Source organism: Bos taurus, chromosome 2 (assembly GCF_002263795.3).
Source record: "Bos taurus isolate L1 Dominette 01449 registration number 42190680 breed Hereford chromosome 2, ARS-UCD2.0, whole genome shotgun sequence".
Classification (NCBI taxonomy): Eukaryota; Metazoa; Chordata; class Mammalia; order Artiodactyla; family Bovidae; genus Bos; species Bos taurus.
The window spans coordinates 97,849,299-97,871,929 of record NC_037329.1 but is presented as its reverse complement, the minus strand read 5'-3'; the positions used below and the strand labels follow the sequence as shown (position 1 = coordinate 97,871,929).

The 22,631-nt window shown below is 35.6% G+C and overlaps 1 protein-coding gene across 10 annotated transcripts in view; it reads left to right on the top strand.

Annotated features, from left to right (window-relative positions):
- Positions 1-22,631, top strand: part of KANSL1L (KAT8 regulatory NSL complex subunit 1 like) — a 125,710-nt gene that overhangs the window by 100,726 nt on the left and 2,353 nt on the right. For 9 of the 10 annotated variants that reach the window (XM_024981462.2, XM_024981453.2, XM_024981461.2 and 6 more), the window contains 8 exons: positions 1,558-1,723; positions 4,237-4,344; positions 15,829-15,957; positions 17,462-17,580; positions 18,326-18,450; positions 19,878-19,932; positions 21,083-21,195; positions 22,139-22,301. In XM_024981462.2, coding sequence (XP_024837230.1) covers positions 1,558-1,723; positions 4,237-4,344; positions 15,829-15,957; positions 17,462-17,580; positions 18,326-18,450; positions 19,878-19,932; positions 21,083-21,195; positions 22,139-22,301 — 978 coding nt within the window. Of the gene's footprint in view, positions 1-1,557; positions 1,724-4,236; positions 4,345-15,828; positions 15,958-17,461; positions 17,581-18,325; positions 18,451-19,877; positions 19,933-21,082; positions 21,196-22,138; positions 22,302-22,631 lie in introns of those variants that run through there. The other variant, XM_059878932.1, reaches the window with a different exon arrangement.

The window sequence follows — 22,631 nt, the reverse complement described above, 5'->3', positions numbered from 1 at the left end:
AGGCATGGCTATGCCTCTCTCTGTCAAAACACAGAGAAAACATGCCAGTTAGCCAGGAAACTCAAACTCAAGAAAATTGACAAACTCAATGTAAGTTTACAAAGTAATTTTTTTTAAATAGCATCTAAAATTCTGTTATTATGAGCATTTTAAATATCATTTCAAAAAAAAGAGTCCTAATGATACTGTAGTAGGTGGAGGTAAGAGGTGACAGAAGGAACGCAAGTAAACTCATATTAACTTTTAAAATATTTTTTCTGTTTTATAGAATTTTTTCATTGGTTGTATCCTTATCTGCTCTGTTAGTTGCTCAGTCATGTCCAATTCTTTGTGACCCGTGGACTTTTGCCAGCCAGGCTGCTGTCCATAGGATTCTCCAGGCAAGAATACTGGAGCGGGTTGCCATTTCCTTCTCCAGGGAATCTTCCCAACCCAGGGATTGAACCCTGGTCTCCCACATTGCAGACTGATTCTTTATAGTCTGAGCCACCAGAGAAGCCCAACTACTTATAACCAGAAAAAAATAATTTAAGAACCCAACATTTAAACATTATATATTTTTAATGTAGCAGTGTAACTTTTTTATTTAGCAACATGATTTTCATGAGATTTCTGGAATCTTAACTTTACCTTAAACTGAGACTCATGTAACATACTGCATATTTTATACATATCTTTATTTTTTTTTATTGAAGGATAATTGCTTTACAGAATTTTGTTGTTTTCTGTCAAACCTCAACATTAATCAGCCATAGGTATACATATATCCCCTCCCTTTTGAACCTCCCTCCCATTCCCTTCCCATCCACCCCTCTAGGTTGATACAGTGCCCCTGTTGAGTTTCCTGAGCCATACAGCAAATTCCCGTTGGCTATCTATTTTACATATGGTAATGTAAGTAATGTTTTATTTTAAATTCAGTTTTATTTAATGTATATATATGATATTCTTCATAGTGTTTCACTATTGTTCCAGTGTAGATATTGCCTGGCATTATAATTCAAAGCAGACTCTAGTTTCACTCATTGGTTATAACAGGTTAGAAGGAGGAAAACAGTACAGTTGACCCTGAAACAAGGTGGGGTTATAGAGGCATCAACCCCACACAGCAAAAAAAAACAAAAGGTCTAAGGCAATGCATAACTTTATAGTCAGTTGGCCTTCCTCCCTGTCTTGTGGTTCAGCATCCAAGGATTCAGCCAACCATGGCTCATGTAATACTATAGTACCTATTAAGTAAAAAAAACCCGCATATAAGTAGACCTGCATAGTTCAAGCCTGTGTTCAACAGTCAGCTATAGGCACAATTCTTCTTAGCATGGTACCTGCTCAGTGTCGCATTTCTCACTAATCTGAAGTGTAATCATTTTCTTTTGACCTAAAGTTGTTCAAACTCATTTATCTTTTTCATAAAGTGCTCTCTCCAAGGTGATTCAGTAATCCAGGACTTCTTGCTGATGTCATTCACACACTGTGCTCTTAACTGTTATATTCTCTCTGAATCAGTTTTCAAAAAAAAATGAAGTCTTTAAATAATTATTCTTTTTTTCCTTACAGACTTTGCCTTCAAAAGAAACAAGGTTTTTAAATACCACACAGATGCCTTGCCTGCAGTCAGCTTCAATTTGGAGTAGCTGTGAACACAATTCAAAGTCTCAAATGTTAACAGAACATGTATCAGAGTTAGACTCTTCTTTCCATTCTGTTCTATCATTGCCATCAGGTAAACCTCCTTATAAATTAATTAATGAATTAATGTTCTGTAAGTTGATTTTTTAATTCCTTGGAAACGATTTTGACTAACTTTGCAAAGTACTTAGCTTTTGATCTCCCTTTGAGTGTTAAATTTTTAGCATTTTATTGATAATATGGCTATGCTATTGAAATGTTTCTCAGTAAGTCAGGGTTCTTTTTCTAATGTGTGTTTTTTTTTTTTGCATGGAGTTTTCCCACCATATAGTATTCCCCCATCTATAATCAGCATTGAATTTCAGAGAAGAAAACTGTCCATCTTTAGACGTACTCAACTTTTGAACCTCAAAAATACCAGTAATCTACAATGGAGCAGATGAGGCATTACATCCCTATGTCCCTAATATGGCTTTAAGTTTCTCTCCAGTTCCTGTTTTCTGTTTGAATGTTTCCAGTCTTATGTACATTGAAACTGAAGTAAATATTTAGGGTAAAAAAAGAAAACATTCTTCACACTGGTTATCTCAAGTTCATTTATTTATGGGAAGATATGTCAAATGAGCTTTTGTTTCCTTTTCAGCTTTTGGTTCTAATCACCCAGGGACTGCTCCTCTTTGTAAAGCACCATTTCTTGTACCTATTCCTGCCCTGAATCTTAGTTTGGTTTTTACCAGTATTACAATGGTTTCTTAGCTATACCATACATTGAAGTAAGCTCCTGGTAGGAGCTGTTTCACTGTATCTTTGAGGAAACCTTAATAAAAGAAAGAAAAAATATTTATGACAATAATAACACAGCCAACATTTGATCTTAGAATACACTGGATCCTATAAGCATGTTACATTTTCCTCTAATTCTTGCAGCAACCCCATGAGAGTGATTGTTGTCTTCTTTATCTTACATATAAGAACACTGAGGCTTAGAGATATTAAATTACTCATTCAAGAGTACACAGCTAGTAAATGATGGAGACAGGATTTGACCTGAAGTTGTCATTCTCCAGAGCCATACTCCTAACCATACTCTTTACTTCCTGTTTTCTTATTAGTAAATTTGTTTCTGATGAAAAAACCTGAGATCTGGCATAAGTATCTTTCATCCTACTAATGTTACATCTAATAAATTAAGATTAGCTTCCTTACCTACTAGTTAGGGTTATCTTTCTTCTTTTGTTCATTTAATACAAATCTGAATACCTGCTGTATACTACGTATGATAGGAAAATGAATGCAAATAAATCCCTCAAGGTACTTGCATTCCAATTCGACAACTGAGATATAAACTATTAAATGGAATAAAGTGTTATGAAACTTTACTAAAAGCTCACAGGTTACAGGGTGGGTTCTAAGGAAGGTATATGAGTAGAACAAGCACCTTCCCTACTTCCGTCAGGTTTTCCAACAACTAAAGAACAGTGGTAGAAGAGGTGATACTCTACATAATAGGTGATGTTTCTTTGGAGAAACTTGTTTTGGTAATTGGAAATATCAGAATCCTGAAATGTTTATGCAGTATATTTAATTTGTATTCTTATTTTCATTTTGTTATATAGTTTTCTCATGGTCTTAGTATAGTGATAGCATTGAAAGCTATCTTACCCCTGCCCCATGGGAAAGTTTCCAAGATGATACTTATGAACCCATTTTTGTGTGCATATTTTTCCACACTTGAGTATGGATCTGCTATTAAAATACATTATTTTGAGGGAAACCTACTTCTTTGTTTAAAATTGAGACTTTTTCTGGATCTATGTTAATTTATGCATTCATAATTAGTTCTCTTAAAAATATCTTCAGTAGCAAAACTTTGAATAAACAACCACTTTATAAAATATTTCTTTATATTTCTTAGGAAAAAGTTTTTAAGATGATTGTTTTTGCATTCTTTATTGAAGAAAACATGCTTTGGTTAATAAATGTGAAGCACATCTGTTTTATTTACTTAGCTTCTCTTTTGGCTGTGAGAATATGGAACATAAACGTAGTGAATTGAACAACTCTCCTAAGCCTCTACTTAGGAGAAGAGAACTAGATTGTCAGTATGTTTTGATTTTCGTAAAAGTAGATTTAATTTTGTGATTCATAACAGTAGTAAACTAAGGGAATGTTAAATGACATTTTCATAAAAGGTTGCATCTGTATTATAGTGTTTTTCCTTCAAGTAACTAAACTTGTATAATTATGTCTTTTGGAAACTTCATTATTTCAAATGCAGAGTTTGTAGGGGTGGGTGGAATGGACTTAGGTTTGACTATATATTTTATTAAAGACTTTTTGGGAGCATTTGTTTCATCTGCAAGTAGTATTTAATGTTTATACTTTTGTTCACCTTATGTACTATTTTAGTTTATGAAATTGTTCATAGTCTTTGTTTAGTATGTATAATCAGTAATTTCCAAAATATTGCTTACACTTGGAAAGAATATTTTGCAACTTCTAATAGTTGTGATGTTTCAAGCTTTTGCTTATTTTTCTAAATCTTAATATGGGACGGTATGAAGAGTGATTTCACTGAAAATATTTTTGTTTGCTTTATTTTTCTAGATGTGCCTCTTCGTTTTCACTTTGAAACACTGTTAAAAAAAACTGAAATAAAAGGAGATCTTACTGAAAATAAATTTTTAGGAGACTGTATCATATCTCCATCACCTGGTATGTTACTTATAAATTTTGTACTTTATATATTTTTTACGTCTTTCATATACTTATTACTTTTGCTAAGGACATAAAATTTAACAAAGGAATGAATGTAAGTCCTTAATTTTTAATATTCACTTTTCACACATCACAACAAACAGAAAATACACAGCAGTAATCCTAACAGGAAATGTGCAATACTTATGGAATATTGAATGAGAATTATGAAATGTTATTGATAAATATAAAAGGAAATTTAAATAAACATGGGAAAACAGCACTACTGGATGGTAAGAATCATTATGATATCAGTTCTTCCTACTGGTTTATGTTTGGTGCAATGTAACTTGAAGTTCTAAAAGAATTTGGTTAACTTAAAATAATTGTACGGCCCATTGGAAGAATTAATGGGAAAATGTAAAAGGAATTGCTGGAAAAAATATTGAGAGAATCTAGCCCAACCACATATGAAAACATTACAGAAATCTATAAACATTAGCATAGCTTCTGTTTTGCTTACATTTAGCAAAGTAGATTCATGAAGCAGACTACATAGCTTATTCTTTATTATTTAAAGGAAGAATTGTAATCAGTAAGAAAGTGGAGAACTATTCAGTAAAGAGTATTGTTAGTCATTTTGGGGAAAATGTTTATACACTCATATCATTTATCAGTAAATTCTATATGGTTCCAAGAATTTTAAATAGGACACTAAAGTTACATAATAAAACTTGAAAAATTATAATGAAACTCTAAATTGGGGATGGGGACATTGTGCTTGGAAGCAATCAGAAAAAGAAAGAAAATACATCTGCATATTTTTCAACATCAAAATGTTACATAAAACAAGATATTTCCAAATGAAATCATCATCTCCCTCAAAAACTCAGCATTTTTTTGAATGTGAATACCTGTTAGACGTGGAGTTTTAAACCATAACAGATCTTTAAATAAACTTAAAAAACAAGTAGCCTTTAAAAATACCAATAATAACCCATTAGAATTTGTAAAATAATAAATTATCCTAGACATATTGACAATGAAAATATAAAATATATAGGATTAAACTTAACAACAAATTACATGAGAGAAACTTGAAAAGTTTACTGAGGAACAGAAGAGTATATCTGCTTGTATGGAGAGAAATACTCTGCTCCTGTCAAAAGAAAAGTTGTAACTATAGGTGTCATTTTTCCTCAAATGAACTTATAATGTAATTCTAATCAAAATCCCAGAGGCACTCTTCTTAAAGTAAATGCTGAATATCCAATAAAACTTTTAAAAGTTCTATAAGGTGTCAGTCCATAAAGGACAGAAATGGTGATGAAATTCCAGTTGAGCTATTTCAAATCCTAAAGGATGATGCTGTGAAAGTGTTGCACTGAATATGCCAGCAAATTTGGAAAACTCAGCAGTGACCACAGGACTGGAAAAGGTCAGTTTTCATTCCAATCCCAAAGAAAGGTAATGCCAAAGAATGCTCAAACTACCGCACAGTTGCACTCATCTCACACGCTAGTAAAGTAATGCTCAAAATTCTCCAAGCCAGGCTTCAGCAATACGTGAACCGTGAACTTCCACATGTTCAACCTGGTTTTAGAAAAGGCAGAGGAACCAGAGATCAAATTGCCAACATTCACTGGATCATCAAAAAAGCAAGAGAGTTCCAGAAAAACATCAATTTCTGCTTTATTGACTATGCCAAAGCCTTTGACTGTGTGGATCACAATAAACTGTGGAAAATTCTGAAAGAGATGGGAATACCAGACCACCTGACCTGCCTCTTGAGAAATCTGTATGCAGGTCAGGAAGCAACAGTTAGAACCGGACATGGAACAACAGACTGGTTCCAATCGAGAAAGCAGTACATCAAGGCTGTATATTGTTACCCTGCTTATTTAACTTATATGCAGAGTACATCATGAGAAATACTAGGCTGGATGAAACACAAGCTGGAATCAAGATTTCCAGGAGAAATATCAATAACCTCAGATATGCAGATGACACCACCCTTACGGCAGAAAGTGAAGAAGAACTAAAGAGCCTCTTGGTGAAAGTGAAAGAGGAGAGTGAAAAAGCTGGCTTAAAACTCAACATTCAGAAAACTAAGATCATGGCATCTGGTCCCGTCACTTCATGGCAAATAGATGGGGAAACAGTGACAGACTTTATATTTTGGGGCTCCAAAATCACTGCAGATGCTGACTGCAGCCATGAAATTAAAAGACACTTGCTCCTTGGAAGAAAAGTTATGAACAACCTGCACAGCATATTAAAAAGCAAAGACGTTAGTTTGCTAACAAAGGTCTGTCTAGTTAAAGCTATGGTTTTTCCAGTAGTCATGTATGATGTGAGAGTTGGACTATAAAGAAAGCTGAGTGCAGAAGAATTGATGCTTTTGAACTGTGGTGTTGGAGAACTCTTGAGAGTCCCTTGGACTGCAAGGAGATCCAACCAGTCCATCCTAAAGGAGATCAGTACTGAATATTCATTGGAAGGACTGATGCTGAAGCTGAAACTCCAATACTTTGGCCACCTGATTCGAAGAACTGACTTACTTGAAAAGACTCTGATGCTGCTAAAGATTGAAGGCAGGAGGAGAAGGGCATGACAGAGGATAAGATGGTTGGATGGCATCACCAACTCGATGGACATGAGTTTGAGTAAGTTTCGGAAGTTGGTGATAGACAGGGAAGCCTAGCGTGCTGCAGACCATTGGGTCGCAAAGAGTTGGACATGACTGAGTGAACTGAACTAATAAGGTGTCAGATATCGAAATATAGAGGTATAATCATTAAAACATTTTGATGCTGTTAGAAGCCAAGGGAACTAAATAAAAAGCCTAGAGATAAGCCCAAGGATTTATTATATGAATGATATTTCCTATTAGAGTGGAAAAGATAGCCTAATAAACAGTAATAACAATTCTTATGAAGCATTCCTTATACACTATTACAGTAATGAAGGGCTTTATATCTGTAATTTCCTTTAATCTGTACAACCCTGTAAGGTTTCAGTACACACAGGCAAAGTTGTGTCTGACTCTTTTTGTACCCATGGACTATATAGCCCATCAGGCTCCTCTGTCCATCGAATTCTCCAGGCAAAAATACTGGAGTTGGTGACTATTCCCTACTCCAGGGCATCTTCCCAATTCAGGGATTGAACCCAGGTCTCCTGCATTGCAGGCAGATTCTTTACCATCTGAGCCACCAGGGATGACCTTTCACACACAGGCAAAGGAGCCACAGTGGACTGCTAAAAACTTTAAAATCATTTTACCACTCCTTTAATGCAAGATATAAAAAAGTTTCCTATCTTAACATCTCTTTTCTGTTGAAAGAAATCTTATTTAACAGTTGTTGATAGAAAAAATCTATCATTCTGTCTTAAGATGATTGTTCAAGCTGATGGCCTTCCCATTAAGTATGAAAGTGATTTGTTTAGACAAAATGAAGTTAAGGTGGCTATGAGCTCAAATGTCCTATATACATTTGTGTAGCCCACTCCAGTACTCTTGCCTGGAAAATCCCATGGATGGAGGAGCCTAGTGGGTTGCAGTCCATGGGGTCACTAAGAGGTGGACACGACTGAGCAATTTCACTTTCACTTTTCACTTTCATGCACTGGAGAAGGAAATGGCAACTCACTCCGGTGTTCTTGCCTGGAGAATCCCAGGGACAGGGGAGCCTGGTGGGCTGCCGTCTCTGGGGTCGCACAGAGTCGGACACAACTGAAGTGACTTAGCAGCAGCTCTGTTAAAGCATTTTTAAAACTGTTCTGCATAGTATGTCAGGCTATAGGCTATTTTCTGCTTGACTAACTTTTCCCAAATCAAAGTTAAGATGTAGCAGATGCAAGATTCAAATCCAAATAGTCTTGCTCAGAGCCCACATTTAAAATGACTATTTTTCTGTAATCAGAGGTATTAAGGAATGACTTTTTGGTAAAATAACATGAGATCTTTATGTCATATAGCACCTTAAAACAAATTTAAGGTGGATGAACATTAAAATACATTCCAGATAGATTAAAGAGGTAAATATTAAAAGTGGCATCTTAAAAGAATTAGAAGAAAAACTAGATGTATTCATGATAATAATGAAAATGCTAACTAATCAAAAGAGAGGGGATATATGTATACCTATGGCTGATTCATGTTGAGGTTTGACAGAAAACAGCAAAATTCTGTAAAGCAATTATCCTTCAATTTAAAAATAAGTAAATTTAAAAAAATTATAGCTAACATGTACTGGGTATCTATGTGACAGACACTGTGCTAAATGTTTTTCCTTTCTCCAATTACATTAATAATATTAGACATATAATCATCAGTTCTGGGAAAACTGTGTAGCAAAAATAGTACCCTCAAATATTACAGGTACAATTAATTGATACAAGCCTTTTGGGAAGTACTGTGAAATGCATTTGTTACAGCCTTGGCACTAGTGGTAAAGAACCTGCCTGAGACACGCTGGTTCCATCCCTGAGGTGGGAAGATCCCCTGAAATGCATTATAAGGCCTTTAAATGATTAATTTTTTTAAATCTCATTAAGAAAAAAAAAAAACGTCTGTACTTGTTCACAATAAACATTTACTAAACTGTTAACTCTATTCTGACCTGATAAATCCATTTCCAAGAACCCAATCTAATGCTAAATATGAAACCACCTTTATTCACTGATATACTTAACATTATTTGTGGTAATGAAAAATTAAAAACAACTTGGAGAACAGTAGGAATATGGTTATCTGTCTAACCTAATGGAACATACATTTTTAAAAACATTGTAAAAGTTTATCTAAGGATATAAACATTTATCCAAGAATGGTGAGTGATCTAAAAGGACAAAAGTTTTACTTCTATGTATGATACAACTGGGACTTTCCAGGGAGCTCCATGGTAAAGAATCTACCTGCCGATGAAAGAGACACAGTTTCAATCCCTGGTCCAGGAAGGTGCCCTCAAGAAGGAAATGGCAACCCACTCCACTGTTGTTGCCTGGGAAACCCCACAGACAGAGGAGCCTGGTGGGCTACAGTCCATGGGGTCACAAAGAGTTGGACATGACTTGATTTAGGCACTGAACAAAAACAAATGATACAATTATATCCATGTAAAAATATTTATACTTGCTTCAGCCAGATGCAGCCTGTAGGCCTCTTAAAAGATCCTCATTAACTCAGCTGTAGACACACAGTTTCTAAGACAAGAAATTTGAACATGGACTTACTGTTGCATATTAATAAACTATTATGTTAGATGTAATAATGCATGCAGTTACATAAACACAGTTTGTTAGTTTATTCGATTCAAGCTGACATATATGTAGGCAATATTTGGAATGTGTTTTTAAATACTCGGTGGGAGAGAGAGAAAACAAGTTGGTTACCAGCACTCTTGATGCTGAATCATAGGAACAGGGGAGTTCATTATTCCATGTATGTTTCTTGAAATTTTTCCACTGTAAAAAGTTAAAGAAATGAAATGAAAGCACTAAGAACAAGGAATTGCCTGTGCAAAAGAAATACAGGAAAGTATAGCTTATGTTTAGATATTTTTCATGATACAATTGTGCTTCTTGGAATTTATCCTAGATTAAAATTTTTTTAATTAAAAAATGTGTGCAAGATGATTATTCTAAGAATGCCCATAATACAAATAAAATTATGATGATTATAAGTAGTTCCAACAGCTAGGGAATAGTTAAATGCTACTGTTTCTAATCAGAGGAATGTTAGGTGACCATCTGAAAAAATAAGTTATCAGGTTAAAAAAAAACTTATACATATATCCAAATTAAAATTCAGTTCAGTTCAGTTCAGTCGCTCAGTTGTGTCCGACTCTTTGTGACCCCATGAATCGCAGCACGCCAGGCCTCCCTGTCCATCACCATCTCCCGGAGTTCACTCAAACTCACATCCATCGAGTCGGTGATGCCATCCAGCCATCTCATCCTCTGTCATCCCCTTCTCCTCCTGCCCCCAATCCCTCCCAGCATCAGAGCCTTTTCCAGTGAGTCAGCTCTTCGCATGAGGTGGCCAAAGTACTGGAGTTTCAGCTTTAGCATTATTCCTTCCAAAGAAATCTCAGGGCTGATCTCCTTCAGAATGGACTGATTGGATCTCCTTGCAGTCCAAAGGACTCTCAAGAGTCTTCTCCAACACCACAGTTCAAAAGCATCAATTCTTCGGCGCTCAGCTTTCTTCACAGTCCAACTCTCACATCCATACATGACCACTGGAAAAACCATAGCCTGGACTAGACGGGCCTTTGTTGGCATTAAAATTATTACATTTGAAATGTGAATATGAAATTTATGTATATGACTGAAAGTGAATTTGCAAAAACAAAGTCATTATATTTCTTCTGTAATTATGTTTCTTCTGTTACTCTAATTTATCTGACTTTAAAAAATGGAGCAGTGTAAATGTTAGGCACAAAATTATTACTGATGTATCAATAATATAATGACATGTTAGTAATGGAAAATTAAAAGCTAGGAGTGGAAAACATTTGAATGGAATGCTACCTTTTTTTTTCATTTATTAATTTGAGGATTACTTTACAGTATTGTGATGGTTCTTGCCATACATTGACATGAATCAGCCACAGGTGCACACGTGTCCCCCCATCTTGAACCCTCCCTCACCTCTCTCCCTATCCCATCCCTCTGGTTGTCCCAGAGCACCGGCTTTTGAGTATCCTGGTTCCTGCATCGAACTTACACTGTAACTTTAGGCAAATCAGTACTTTTTTGTGTACCAATTTGTCCTTTCCTGGACTTCCCTTGTGGCTCAGCTGGTAAAGAATTCACCTGCAATGTGGAAGACCTGAATTTAGTCTCTTGGTTAGGAAGATCGCCTGGAGAAAGGAAAAGCTACCCACTCCAGTATTCTGGCCTGGAGAATTCCATGGACTGTACAGTCCAAGGGGTCACAAAGAGTCGGACAAGTGAGCAACTTTTACTCTCCTTTTCTACTTTCCCCATTCCCTCCCACTCTCAACCCAAATTTCATGTGTCTTAAATAGCTGGTCACTAGTTTTTCTTTTCTGTAGAATTGAGTACTGCTGCTACTGCTAAGTCGCTTCAGTCGTGTCCGACTCTGTGCGACCCCATAGACGGCAGCCCACCAGGCTCCCCCGTCCCTGGGATTCTCCAGGCAAGAACACTGGAGTGGGTTGCCATTTCCTTCTCCAATGCATGAAAGTGAAGTCAAAGTGAAGTTGCTCAGTCGTGTCCGACTCTTCATGACCCCATGGACTGCAGCCTACCAGGCTCCTCTGTCCGTGGGATTTTCCAGGCAAGAGTACTGGAGTGGGGTGCCATTGCCTTCTCCAGAGCAAAACTGCTGCTAAGTCGCTTCAGTCATGTCCGACTCTGTGCGACCCCATAGACGGCAGCCCACCAGGCTCCCCCGTCCCTGGGATTCTCCAGGCAAGAACACTGGTTCTAGTAAAACTAGAACCCAGCTATTCACTTTTGATTTTTCAGCACTTAATAGTCTACTTGGCACAGAGAAGGTGGTCAATAAATACTGAGTAAAACTAGAACCCAGTATTAATTGACCACCTTCTCTGTGCCAAGTAGACTATTAAGTGCTGAAAAATCAAAGGTGAATCATGGGAAGTTAAATTATATGATAGAAGCAGACACACAAATGACTATTAAATGATATTATGGGTACCAACATGATAAAAATATTCTAAAAAACAGGATGAGTGTGTACACTGCCTAGTGGACAGCAGAGGAAGAGAGGTTAAGGGTGATGGGAAAAGGGCAAAAAGGAACTCCAGTAAGATGGTGATGCCAAGTGTAGCTTTATGTAATACTTAACTGGAATCTAGAGGAAAAGTCAAGTGTTCCAAATCACTGTTTCTCAAGTTTTAATGTGCAAATTACTTTGGGGCTATTGTTAGAATGCAGATTCTAATTCAGTAAGTCTGGAATGGGGTCTGAGATTCTAACAAGGTCCCAGGTGGTTCAGATGCTGTTGGCCCATTATATGTAAGATTTTAAAATGGAAACAACTGCATACCTTGTCATAGCCTGTTATTCTTGCAGGGTAAATTGAAGGTAAATAGATGGTTTTGTGCTTTGCCTCAGATGTTGGATTTATCCTATACTGTGCATTAGAGTTAGCAATTTGACAACTACTCATTTCAGCTAACAACAAAGTAGAGAAAAGACAAAACATTGAAGATTTGTGTAGTTGCCAGTGGTGAGAAAATACCAAAGCCAACTTAAGGGCCTATACTCATCAAAATATTCAGTCATGAAAAACTAGACACTGGAACTATTTCAGATATGAGGAAACAGAAACCTGTCCACTGAATACAGGATTTGCTGTGAAGAACATTACAGGACTAACTGGTGAAATTTGAGTAAGTTATACAGTTAGCTAACAGCATTAATTCTTGGTTTTGATAGTTGTGTGGCTATGTAAGAGAATGCCCTTAAACATTGGCATATTTAGAATAGAGAAGCATCATGTCAGCAACTTAATTTCATTGACAGCCATTGTGGTAAAATGATAATATTTAGGGAATCTGAATTAAAGTGGCACTTGTTGTTACTGCAGGTTTTCTGTAAGTCTGAAATTATGTCAAAATAAAAAGTTTAAAGTGCAGAAACAGCAACAACCCACACAGGTCAGAACCCTAAGGCTCAGCCTTCTTTACCTGCGCTTACCTTATCTAAACCCCACCATCAGTGATCTTACACTTCAAACCTGCTCCTCTGTATTTCTACCAGTTTAGTCCAAATTAATGAGCCCTATCTATACTGCTGAAATCAATTATTTGATTTCAATTAATCAAATAATTAATCATTTTCCCCAAATTGATTTGGGGAAATCAATTATTTTCCTAATCAATTATTTTGATTAGGAAATCAATCATTTTGATTGATCAAAACAAATTGACCAATTATTTTCCCCAAATCAATTATTTGGGGAAATAATCAACTTCCTAATCAATTATTTTCCCCAAATCCCTGTAGCAAGTTATATTTTTAAAAATCAAATTACATGCCTGGCATGTAATTGGCTCTCTATAAATGAAAGGGAGGAAGGGAAGACAGGGAATATGAGAGATACTGGGTCAAAATATATTTTAGGATGGAATTCAGATCTGGGTAAGCAAGCTGAAAGGCTGGGGTTACTACTACAATGAGCATAGGTAAAGAGAATGTGTGTTACACTCTGAATTATATTTCCTACTATTTCAAGAGTCCATTATAATGTTACAAATTACCAAAGAGGGAGAAAAGTGTAATGAAACTTTTGAATAAAATTAAATTTAAAGGATCACTTTAGTAAAGGTTAAGGTTTCTTCACAAAGTCTGATGTGCTTTTATGAGACAAGGTGGGTGGTGAATTCCTTTAGAAGAGATGGGTTGAATTTACCTGGATTTTTCTTGAAAATACTCTGGAAAACAATAGTGGTGGACACTGTGGGAACACCAATACATGCCAGGTGTTTTAAAACCCAACTCACAATTCTAGATACACCTTTGTAGAAATGAACTTTAGAATTATGCCTATGTTATTTACTATTTAACATTTTTCTCTGCATTATTTTTCTTGGGTAGAAATCTTTGAGGGAGTAGGTAGAAACCTTAGGATCTTGTTTAGTTTTCCATGAATGCTTTAAGTCACCATTTTTCTCCTGCATTTGCTTTTATGTCAATCTGATTCTCACTCCTTTGTGATAATTTCCCCCTTCTCTGGTAATTTTTAGGATGTCTTCATACTGATGTTTGGGTTTTTTCCCCCCCATTTGCTTTGATGCTCGAGTTACTGAAACCTTAGGGTTACTATTGTGTAAATATTTTTGGTTATTGCTTCTTCCAATAGTTCCTCTCATTCATTCTATCCTTTCCAATTTTTTACCCTCTTTTGGTTTGTCCTCTTCCAGAAATTTTTTTCCTGTTTCCATCACTGTTCCTTTGAGTTTTAGAATTACTGTTCAAATTCATTGATCTTGATTTTTAGTTATATCCATTCTGTTATTCAGGCCAATGAGATTTTGTTCAATTATCCTTTCCATTTCTGAGGTCTCTTTGGAGAGGCCTTTTGCCTTTCTCTTGGCAATATTATTTTGAAGACTTGTAAATTTGTATTCTGTGAACCCATTAGATATTTCTTGAGAAAACTTTTACACTTGTTGCTATTACTTCTTGTTGGAGTCTTGTGTTTTCATCTCTAAAGTTCGTGTTGACTGTTAAGATTGTTTCGCCACTGCTTGAGATCCTCCTCATGGAAGAGGAAAAAATTTACACTCAGTATTGTTTTCAGAGGCAGTTATGGATGGGCAGGACATGTTTTCAAAGTGGGGCACCTGGGCATTGCCTTATCTATCCACCCATCCATTTCTCTGCTGAAGCTTCAAGGATCCTGGCTGTGTTAGTATGTGTAGTCATTCTACAGGTAATTCTACTACAGGTAATTGTTTCTTTCCTCCAGATTCAGAGCTCCTTTGATGATCACACTTTTGCGGCAGTACTCTCTTGTGCTTTTGCAGTTTGCTCTTCAAATTTCTTAAGGTATTAGGCTTTCAGAGATTGTTCAGAAATTGTTCTACTTAAAAGTTTCATTTTTTAACATGCTAATATGGATGTAAATGTGTAGATCTGTGCATCTATGTGTAAAAGTTTTGTCTATCATTTTTAGGGTGCTTTGCCATCATGAAATCTTAGTTGCTGTCACTGTTGGCAGACCATCCATACTCTTTTTTTCAGTGTTGGTTAGAATTTGTCACTTAAGCCATCCTTTCCACATCTCCAAACATTTCAAAAAAAGAAGCCAATTTGGTTATTAATCCAGCATTGCAAATATAGGGTTTAGACAGAAAACAGTAATGATGAAACTAACATTTATTGCATACTTAGGTCAGAAATCCTTCTAGTGACCACTACAGGAATTAACTCACTCAATCCTCATAATCCCACAATAGCTATTATCCCTATTTTACAGTTCAGGCAGCTGATGCAGATAGGTATTAAATGACTTCAAAGTTTTAAAAATTCATTGCTTTAAAAAGAATGGCACTAGGCACTGTCAAGAGTTTGATGAAATCTGGTTATTGCTCTCAAGAGATCCCAGTCTCTTATGATTCTATAATCTTACTTAGTCCTGAACTGTTACCAGATCTAAGGGTGAGCATAAACTAACTTAATGATTCAGAGGAAGTTCAGTCAAGATTTACAGATCTGAACATATCTTCTCTGTAAAAGTTCCTAACTTAGAAGACACAAGAGATCACCTTTCCTCTTCAAATAATGGAGAAACTATAGGAATTGGGGCACTTCATGAAGATGTTTTTAATAAATCTTACTCTATTATTTTCAGCTTAGGGGTATTTCATCTTCATATGTTATTTATGTCATTTTGAACTGGTATATCAATATTCTGCAATGTTATAAAGTAAAAGCAAGTTAACATGTTCATCATACTTGTGTTAAGGAACTAAAATTTCATTTTTCTTTCCATTTTAGTACGTAATACTTCTCTGAATCAATGGAGAAATGGATATTCCTCTATATGCAAGCCTCAAATAGAGTCAGAATCTTCTGTGCAGCTATTACAGGGAAGAAAGAAAAGACACTTGAGTGAAACAGCAATAGGTAAGTTCAAATGAGGACATGAGCACCAGTAGTAAAAACTGAAAATAATAAAATTCTGATCTCCAAAAGCCCTGCCTCATGGAAGTAATAACCCAGAAGTCACTAATTACACAAAACATCCATGGTTCTATGAACACCAAACAGCAAATTCATGTCGTCAATTCAGAATTATGTAGACTGGGATTCCATCCACTTTATGGAAATTAAGAATTTCCTTCCTATGTTTCCTAACCGGAGTTATTTTCTACCAACTGTTCTCCTGGATGGGACTTCAGTCTCTAGCACTGTGCTCTGGACTCAGAACGTGTTAGTACAAGGTTGTCCTTTAGAGATTACCATACCTGGTTCCTTTTGTGGAGATGCTGATTTGCTGCAGCTTCTTCAGAATTTTGATAAACTGGATGAGATGCATCTAAGTAACTCAGCCACCTAGCTGAATTGCCCTTAAGACCTTACAGTGCCAAGATGAAGAGATACCTTTGAAACTAGAACTCTGCTAGTAACACAAAACTTAACTGGGATGATGTGTATTAAATAACAAATAATCTGTATACTCTGTTGGATCTTATTCATTGTTCTAGAGGCTCTAACATTATGTACGTTAGTGAAGTATGCCCTAGGTACAGTATGTCAGTATACCCAATAAATTAGAAACTATACCCAAGATGTACTGAACTATATTATACATGGTGGATTTAACATGAATACAAGAACACCACAGGTAAAATGCTATACTACAAAGGAACTAGACAGCTCTGTATGCAACAACCATTTTTAATGCATGGATACCGATTTGAAGAAACAACTAGCTAGAAAGGATGTTTTTAAACAACTGGAATAATATATAGACTGTATTAAATTTTATGTTACACAGGAAATTACTTTTCAAGATATGTGGTAATATAAACAAGGGCAGTATGAGAATAAACAAATCGCACAAATAGAGACCCAAAACAAATGGAAAAAAGGAACACGGAAGAAAACAAAATAAAGTTGGAAATAATCTTATAATCAGGATCTTGAAAGTTTCATTCCTGAAATAGGGTGTTATTTAAAAACAGAGTAAAAGGAAACAAGAACTTTTAGAAATTAGTACTTTAATAGAGAAACATATTCAGAAATCAAGTCAGAAGTTAAGAAAATCTTCCAAAAAGTCGATCATAAAGTCAAAGACATTTTAAAAATGAAAAACTAGAGAAGAAAATTACCAGGTAAATCTTAGAAGTTCAACAGCTGAATAAGAGTTACAGAAAGCACGAACATAGTAAAGGGAGATGAGATTAAAGAAATGATATACTGGGTATAAACTGTCAAGACTCCAGAAAATGGCAAGTGTGACTGAGATTTTTATAAAATTTCCTTCGTTTTGTTTTTTGATACATGAATTTAAAAAATTAAAATCAATAAACTGATCAAGACTCACATTACCAAACTAGGAAAACAAATTCTGATACTTTCCAGTTACATTTAATGTATGACACTCTCAATGGTCTTTCCATGGCAGGAGAAAGAACTAGATTTGAAGAATTTGCTTTTCAGCGCACAGAACCAGGATCCCAAAGCACTTTTACTGCAGTTACTAATGTCAATGTTCTATCAAGAACCCAGAATTCATCATCACAAGTAGGTTTTTGTACAGTGAACTTTCAAGTTGCTTTACAGACTTAAGCTCACGCATCTGGTGGGTGGTGGGGGGGACCTAAACAGGATATTTTGTTAACAGCTTTATTTACTAGCACATAATTAGCATATTTAGAATTATCTTACTAAGAAACAATATATTGATTAAATTTTATTAGGGAGCTAATTGTTCATTAATTCTTGACTATGGTTTTTTTGTGTGTGTTAAAAACTAGTGAGGCTAAGTAAGAATCCAGCACTTGCGTTATTCTTACATTGTTTTGTGTTTTGTTATCTGGTCGGGAGCAGAGGTCAAAACATGGGCGGATTTAGAAAAACAGCATGACGCTCAGGGCCTAGGAACACATAAATGAAGACTGTAAAAATAATCTTCATTAAATGGCTCACCAAACATTTTACCTCATAGTTCTTCCTAATAAAAACGAGTTGGCTAAAAGATTTCACTGTCATTTAGGGTGCTTTAGAGTACCTTTTCTGCTAAGAGTTTTGTATTTTAAGGCATTCATATTTTTTAATGGTTTTAAAAACAGACTTGAATGTGTGCACACACAAATGTACTGTTTCATAGAAGTTATGTATATTTGTTTTTCTTAATATCTTATGGTCAGATTTTATAATATATTTATAAAACTTAGAGGCACTCCATATTTTCTTTATATACTCATAAAAGGAGTATCAGCATACATAACCAAAACTGTTGTCAAACTACTGTAATCCTGTCTTGCAGAATACGGCACGACGAAGATTGCGAAGTGAGAGCTCTTATGATATAGATAATATTGTGATCCCCATGTCGTTAGTGGCCCCAGCTAAATTAGAGAAGCTCCAATATAAGGAAATACTTACTCCAAGGTATGTATACTTACATCCTTTAATTTTCCTTTCTTGAATAACTTTCAGTGAAGTTAAAATTTTTATTTAACATAAACAAGATGCTGTTTTCTGCCTTTATCCCATTTATATGGTTACATGGAGGGAAGACAGTGAAAGAAACCTTTACATTACTCATGCTGAAAAATAATGCCATATAGTAACGCAGCTTTATTTCTCAGGTTTTAATAAGAAAGGGAAATTCTTAAGATTTACTTACTTTAGTACTTTTGAGTATTTTTTCATTCAACATTTAGTCTTCTATGGTGTACATGGAACTAAAAGGTACTTTAGGGATGTAAATAATTCCATTAACAATCTTTGCTCTTTAAAATGGAGATTTGCACAGAGTTCAAAGAAAGCAACTACCACTCCTGTGACAACAAAAGATTCTCATGTATCTCCAGGTCCGCAATACACACGTCAAATATCAAGAAGAGTGGGAAGACCTAGGAGTATATTAGGAAAAGGGGGTGGGGCAGAAGGAGAAAGTGTGTGTTCACACAGGAAGACCATAACTCAGGCACAGGAGCAATCATGCAAGGCTAAGCCAGAGACTAAGGTTTTGTTTAGAGTGATAAACGAAATGAAGGCTCAAAAATAAACTGGAACCAGGTTGTGGATGTCCTCGAATACCATACACAGATCTGTCTCCTGGCAGCCAACTTAGTCAAATTTTTTAGTGATAATGAAAGCACTTTCAAGATTATAAATCTGGCACCAAGAAGTAGATATAGAAAAGGATAGAAACAAGACAGCTGATGACAACTGCAGTTATTCCTACCCATCTCTATTCTAGCTAAATTGATCCTTTTATTCATAATTGATTTGAGGCAGTGAGAGAACTCCTAATACTCTAGCAAGTATTAGACGAATTCCTACAGAGAATCTGTTGATACATTGTATATTAAGTAAAAACAACACTTGGTGGTTACAAGTTCTATAGCAACAGTCTTTCCAGTTTCCAGTGGTAGGCTGGAGCTCGCTGGTTGACCTGGTTTTTAATATACAAGTCCTGTGATGTGAGGCCATGATGGGAGTCTTCACACAAACAAACTGGCAAATGCTACAAATCACAGCTTTTTTCCTTTTTATTTTCTGTGCCAGTTTATCAGCATACCACTAACTCATTTCAAAATTAGTACATTCTTAGGTATAAAATGCAACTATGTAGAAGAGACTGTTTATTGTAAGGCCCAAAGCAAAGCCTCGTCTTCTCCTTGTCCCCTTCTCATGGTACAAGTATTTTGTCTCTTTTAAAAAATGAAGTACTAAAATACTACAACCAGTTGAATTATGGAAATCCCAAAGAAAGAAAACACTACTATATTGGTTGTGCTTATAGAATAAAATTGCTACATTTAGATAGATTAAGAAAAGCTATTTGAAATTGGTTCTATCTTCAACAGCTGGAGGATGGTTGTTCTTCAGCCTTTGGATGAATATGATTTAGGTGAAGAAGAGGTAAGTTGCCTTTCACTCATGGGATAATCGCACTTATTATGAAGACTGCTTAATTTCTTTTCCATGTGCTTAATTTGATATTTGAGGAACTAAATGGAACTATAAGCCCTCTTTGATTTTTTATTTTCAAAACTTATGAAAAGTTCCTCACTAAAGGTATTAATTTGATTAGGAAAGTGTTTTGTACAAATTTGCCTACAAAGACAACATGCATAAAAAATAAACAAAAGCAAAAATAAAACATACCATTTCCATACATGAGTTGTTGAAATACTGAACTTACATGAGTATCTGTATTCACTTCCACTATTAGTCATATTTTTCTGCATGAAATTTAGTCTTGTATGGGAGTCTAGGGCAGTTCTCAATCAATACTGAGTTTTACAGTGAAATACTCATAGGAAATACAATAACCTCACATCATTTTCAGATCAGGCTGTGTCACCAAATGAATTATGAAAACTTTTTTTTTTTTTCCAGATTTTTGGAACCACAGGAAAGGGACTATGGACCTGTAAGGATAAAATTTACATTAAGACAAGAAAAATTATAGAGAAAAATACTATATAGCCAAACTAATTCCAAAGTGACAGTCTGAAGAGGCAGTATTATGTAAAAGACATTGTTTCTATTACATTCTATGCCAACTGATATCATTTTTCAGCTACCAAAATTTGCTTTTTAATGCCTTTCCCTCTTTTAATGCACCCTAGTTCAGAATGATTCTAGCCAGAAACACCACAACCAAAGCTTTAGAAATCTATTAAACTAATTCCCATATCTCAGTTTTACTTTCCTTGATATTACTATGTTCCATCAACAGTATACTCCATAGGAAGCAATCAATACAAAGGTTTGAATGAATAAAGCATGAAGGATATTTTATGTAAATATAAAAAAACCATTGTGAACCTATGTGTATTCAGGGTACCTATTAAGAACTCTAGGTAAGTCTTCAAACATGACCCGGAGGTGAAAAAGTTTCAAACTCCTCTTTTTAGGAATCTGAATCTCCTCTCATATGTTCTCATGACTTAGACTGCATTTATTGTTGTTTTCTTCCTATTGTTCTCTTTATGAGGAACTGTGACACCTGTTCTCATTTCAGAATGTTTCTGACCAAAGCAAAACTTTTCATTTCTAACTCCAGATAGAAAATCTCTCTGATGAAGTCTTCTCCCTAAGACACAAAAAGTATGAAGAGAAGGAGCAAGCCAGATGGTCACTATGGGAACAAAGCAAGTGGCAGAGAAGAAACAGCAGGCAGGTGTTGAACTATATTCAGGCTACTTACATGATGAAGAGTTTTGTGTCTTACTCCACTCTATTTCTCATGCTAATTGTCAGCATCGGTAATAGACTTAACTGAGCAAATAATGTGAAAATTCTCCATAAAAAGGTCATTTCAGTGTACTATAATGGTGGACCTAACACTAGTGATTAGAATCTGAGTGAGCTGTAACACAACTACTTCAAAAATATTTTTCTTAAAAAAGAACCAAAAAAAGACCCTTAAAAACCTATCTAGGGTAAAAAGCAAATAGCCTGAAATACTTTGAACATGACTTTGAAGGAAGGGGGAATAAATCCTAAAAACATAATGTATTTGAGAAAAACCCTGATATTTTATGTTTAATTGGACTATTTTTTGATATAGTCAAAACTTAAAACATAAGATCATGTTGAAACCTAGTAGTCACTGTAGTGTGGGGGCCTCATTTCACACGTTTAAAACACATTTCTCTGTTTAAGTCAAGATATTCAGATGATTTGTTGTTGATCCTTATTCTAAGAGTTATCCTAACATACCTGAGATTCTATTCTCAACTTTCTCTACATTACAGAGATACAGTTTTCCAGAAGTACAGAGGAAAATGTGAATTGAGTTCTTCATGGATGACATTACAATAATCATAGATACTCAGGGAACTCGGGATAAGAGTCAAGTTAACTATCTTTTCCTGTTTTCTGGAAAACAAACAAAAAATACCCCCAAACAAAACTACTTATAATAATTTGGCAAGATTCCCTGAAGTACCATTTAAATAAAAGCCTTTGAGATGTGAGGATAACATGGGGAAAATCAGCAGATGAATTTTTAAAAATCTTTTGGGCAGAACTGTTTAAAGAAAAGTTACCAAGTTAAATGGACTTATGAACTACACTTTAGGTTGTTTATAAAATGTTTTCTTGATTTTCTTGCTAGAGCTTACCCTAAAAATGTTGAAGGACAAGATCTACTTTTGAAAGACTGCCCTTATGATTTCAGTGGTGGGCAGCACTGCACGGTGGGGAGTCCTGCTGAGCCTCCTTCAGAGAGCCAGGCTTCCAGTGCACACGGCTCACCTTCACTGAGTCAAGAGACCAAGGTGAGAGTATTCTATGTAACTGTTAAAACTTCCTTAATTGACTTTGAAAAACTTGTTTATACAGTTGTTTGCTGCTGACAAAGGATTCACCATTACGTAACACATTCAGTGCAACAGTCCAGTACAGAATGCTGGGTGTAGGAACCAGAGGATCCATATTCCAGCATTCAAGTTCCATCACTAACTACAGATACTTCCCCCTTTTATGAAACACATGTATGTGTGTGCCCAGTCATGTCTAACTCTTGGCGACCCCATGGACTATCGCCCCACCAGGCTGCTCTGTCCATGAAATTCTCCAGGCGAGAATACTGGAGTGGGTTGCCATTC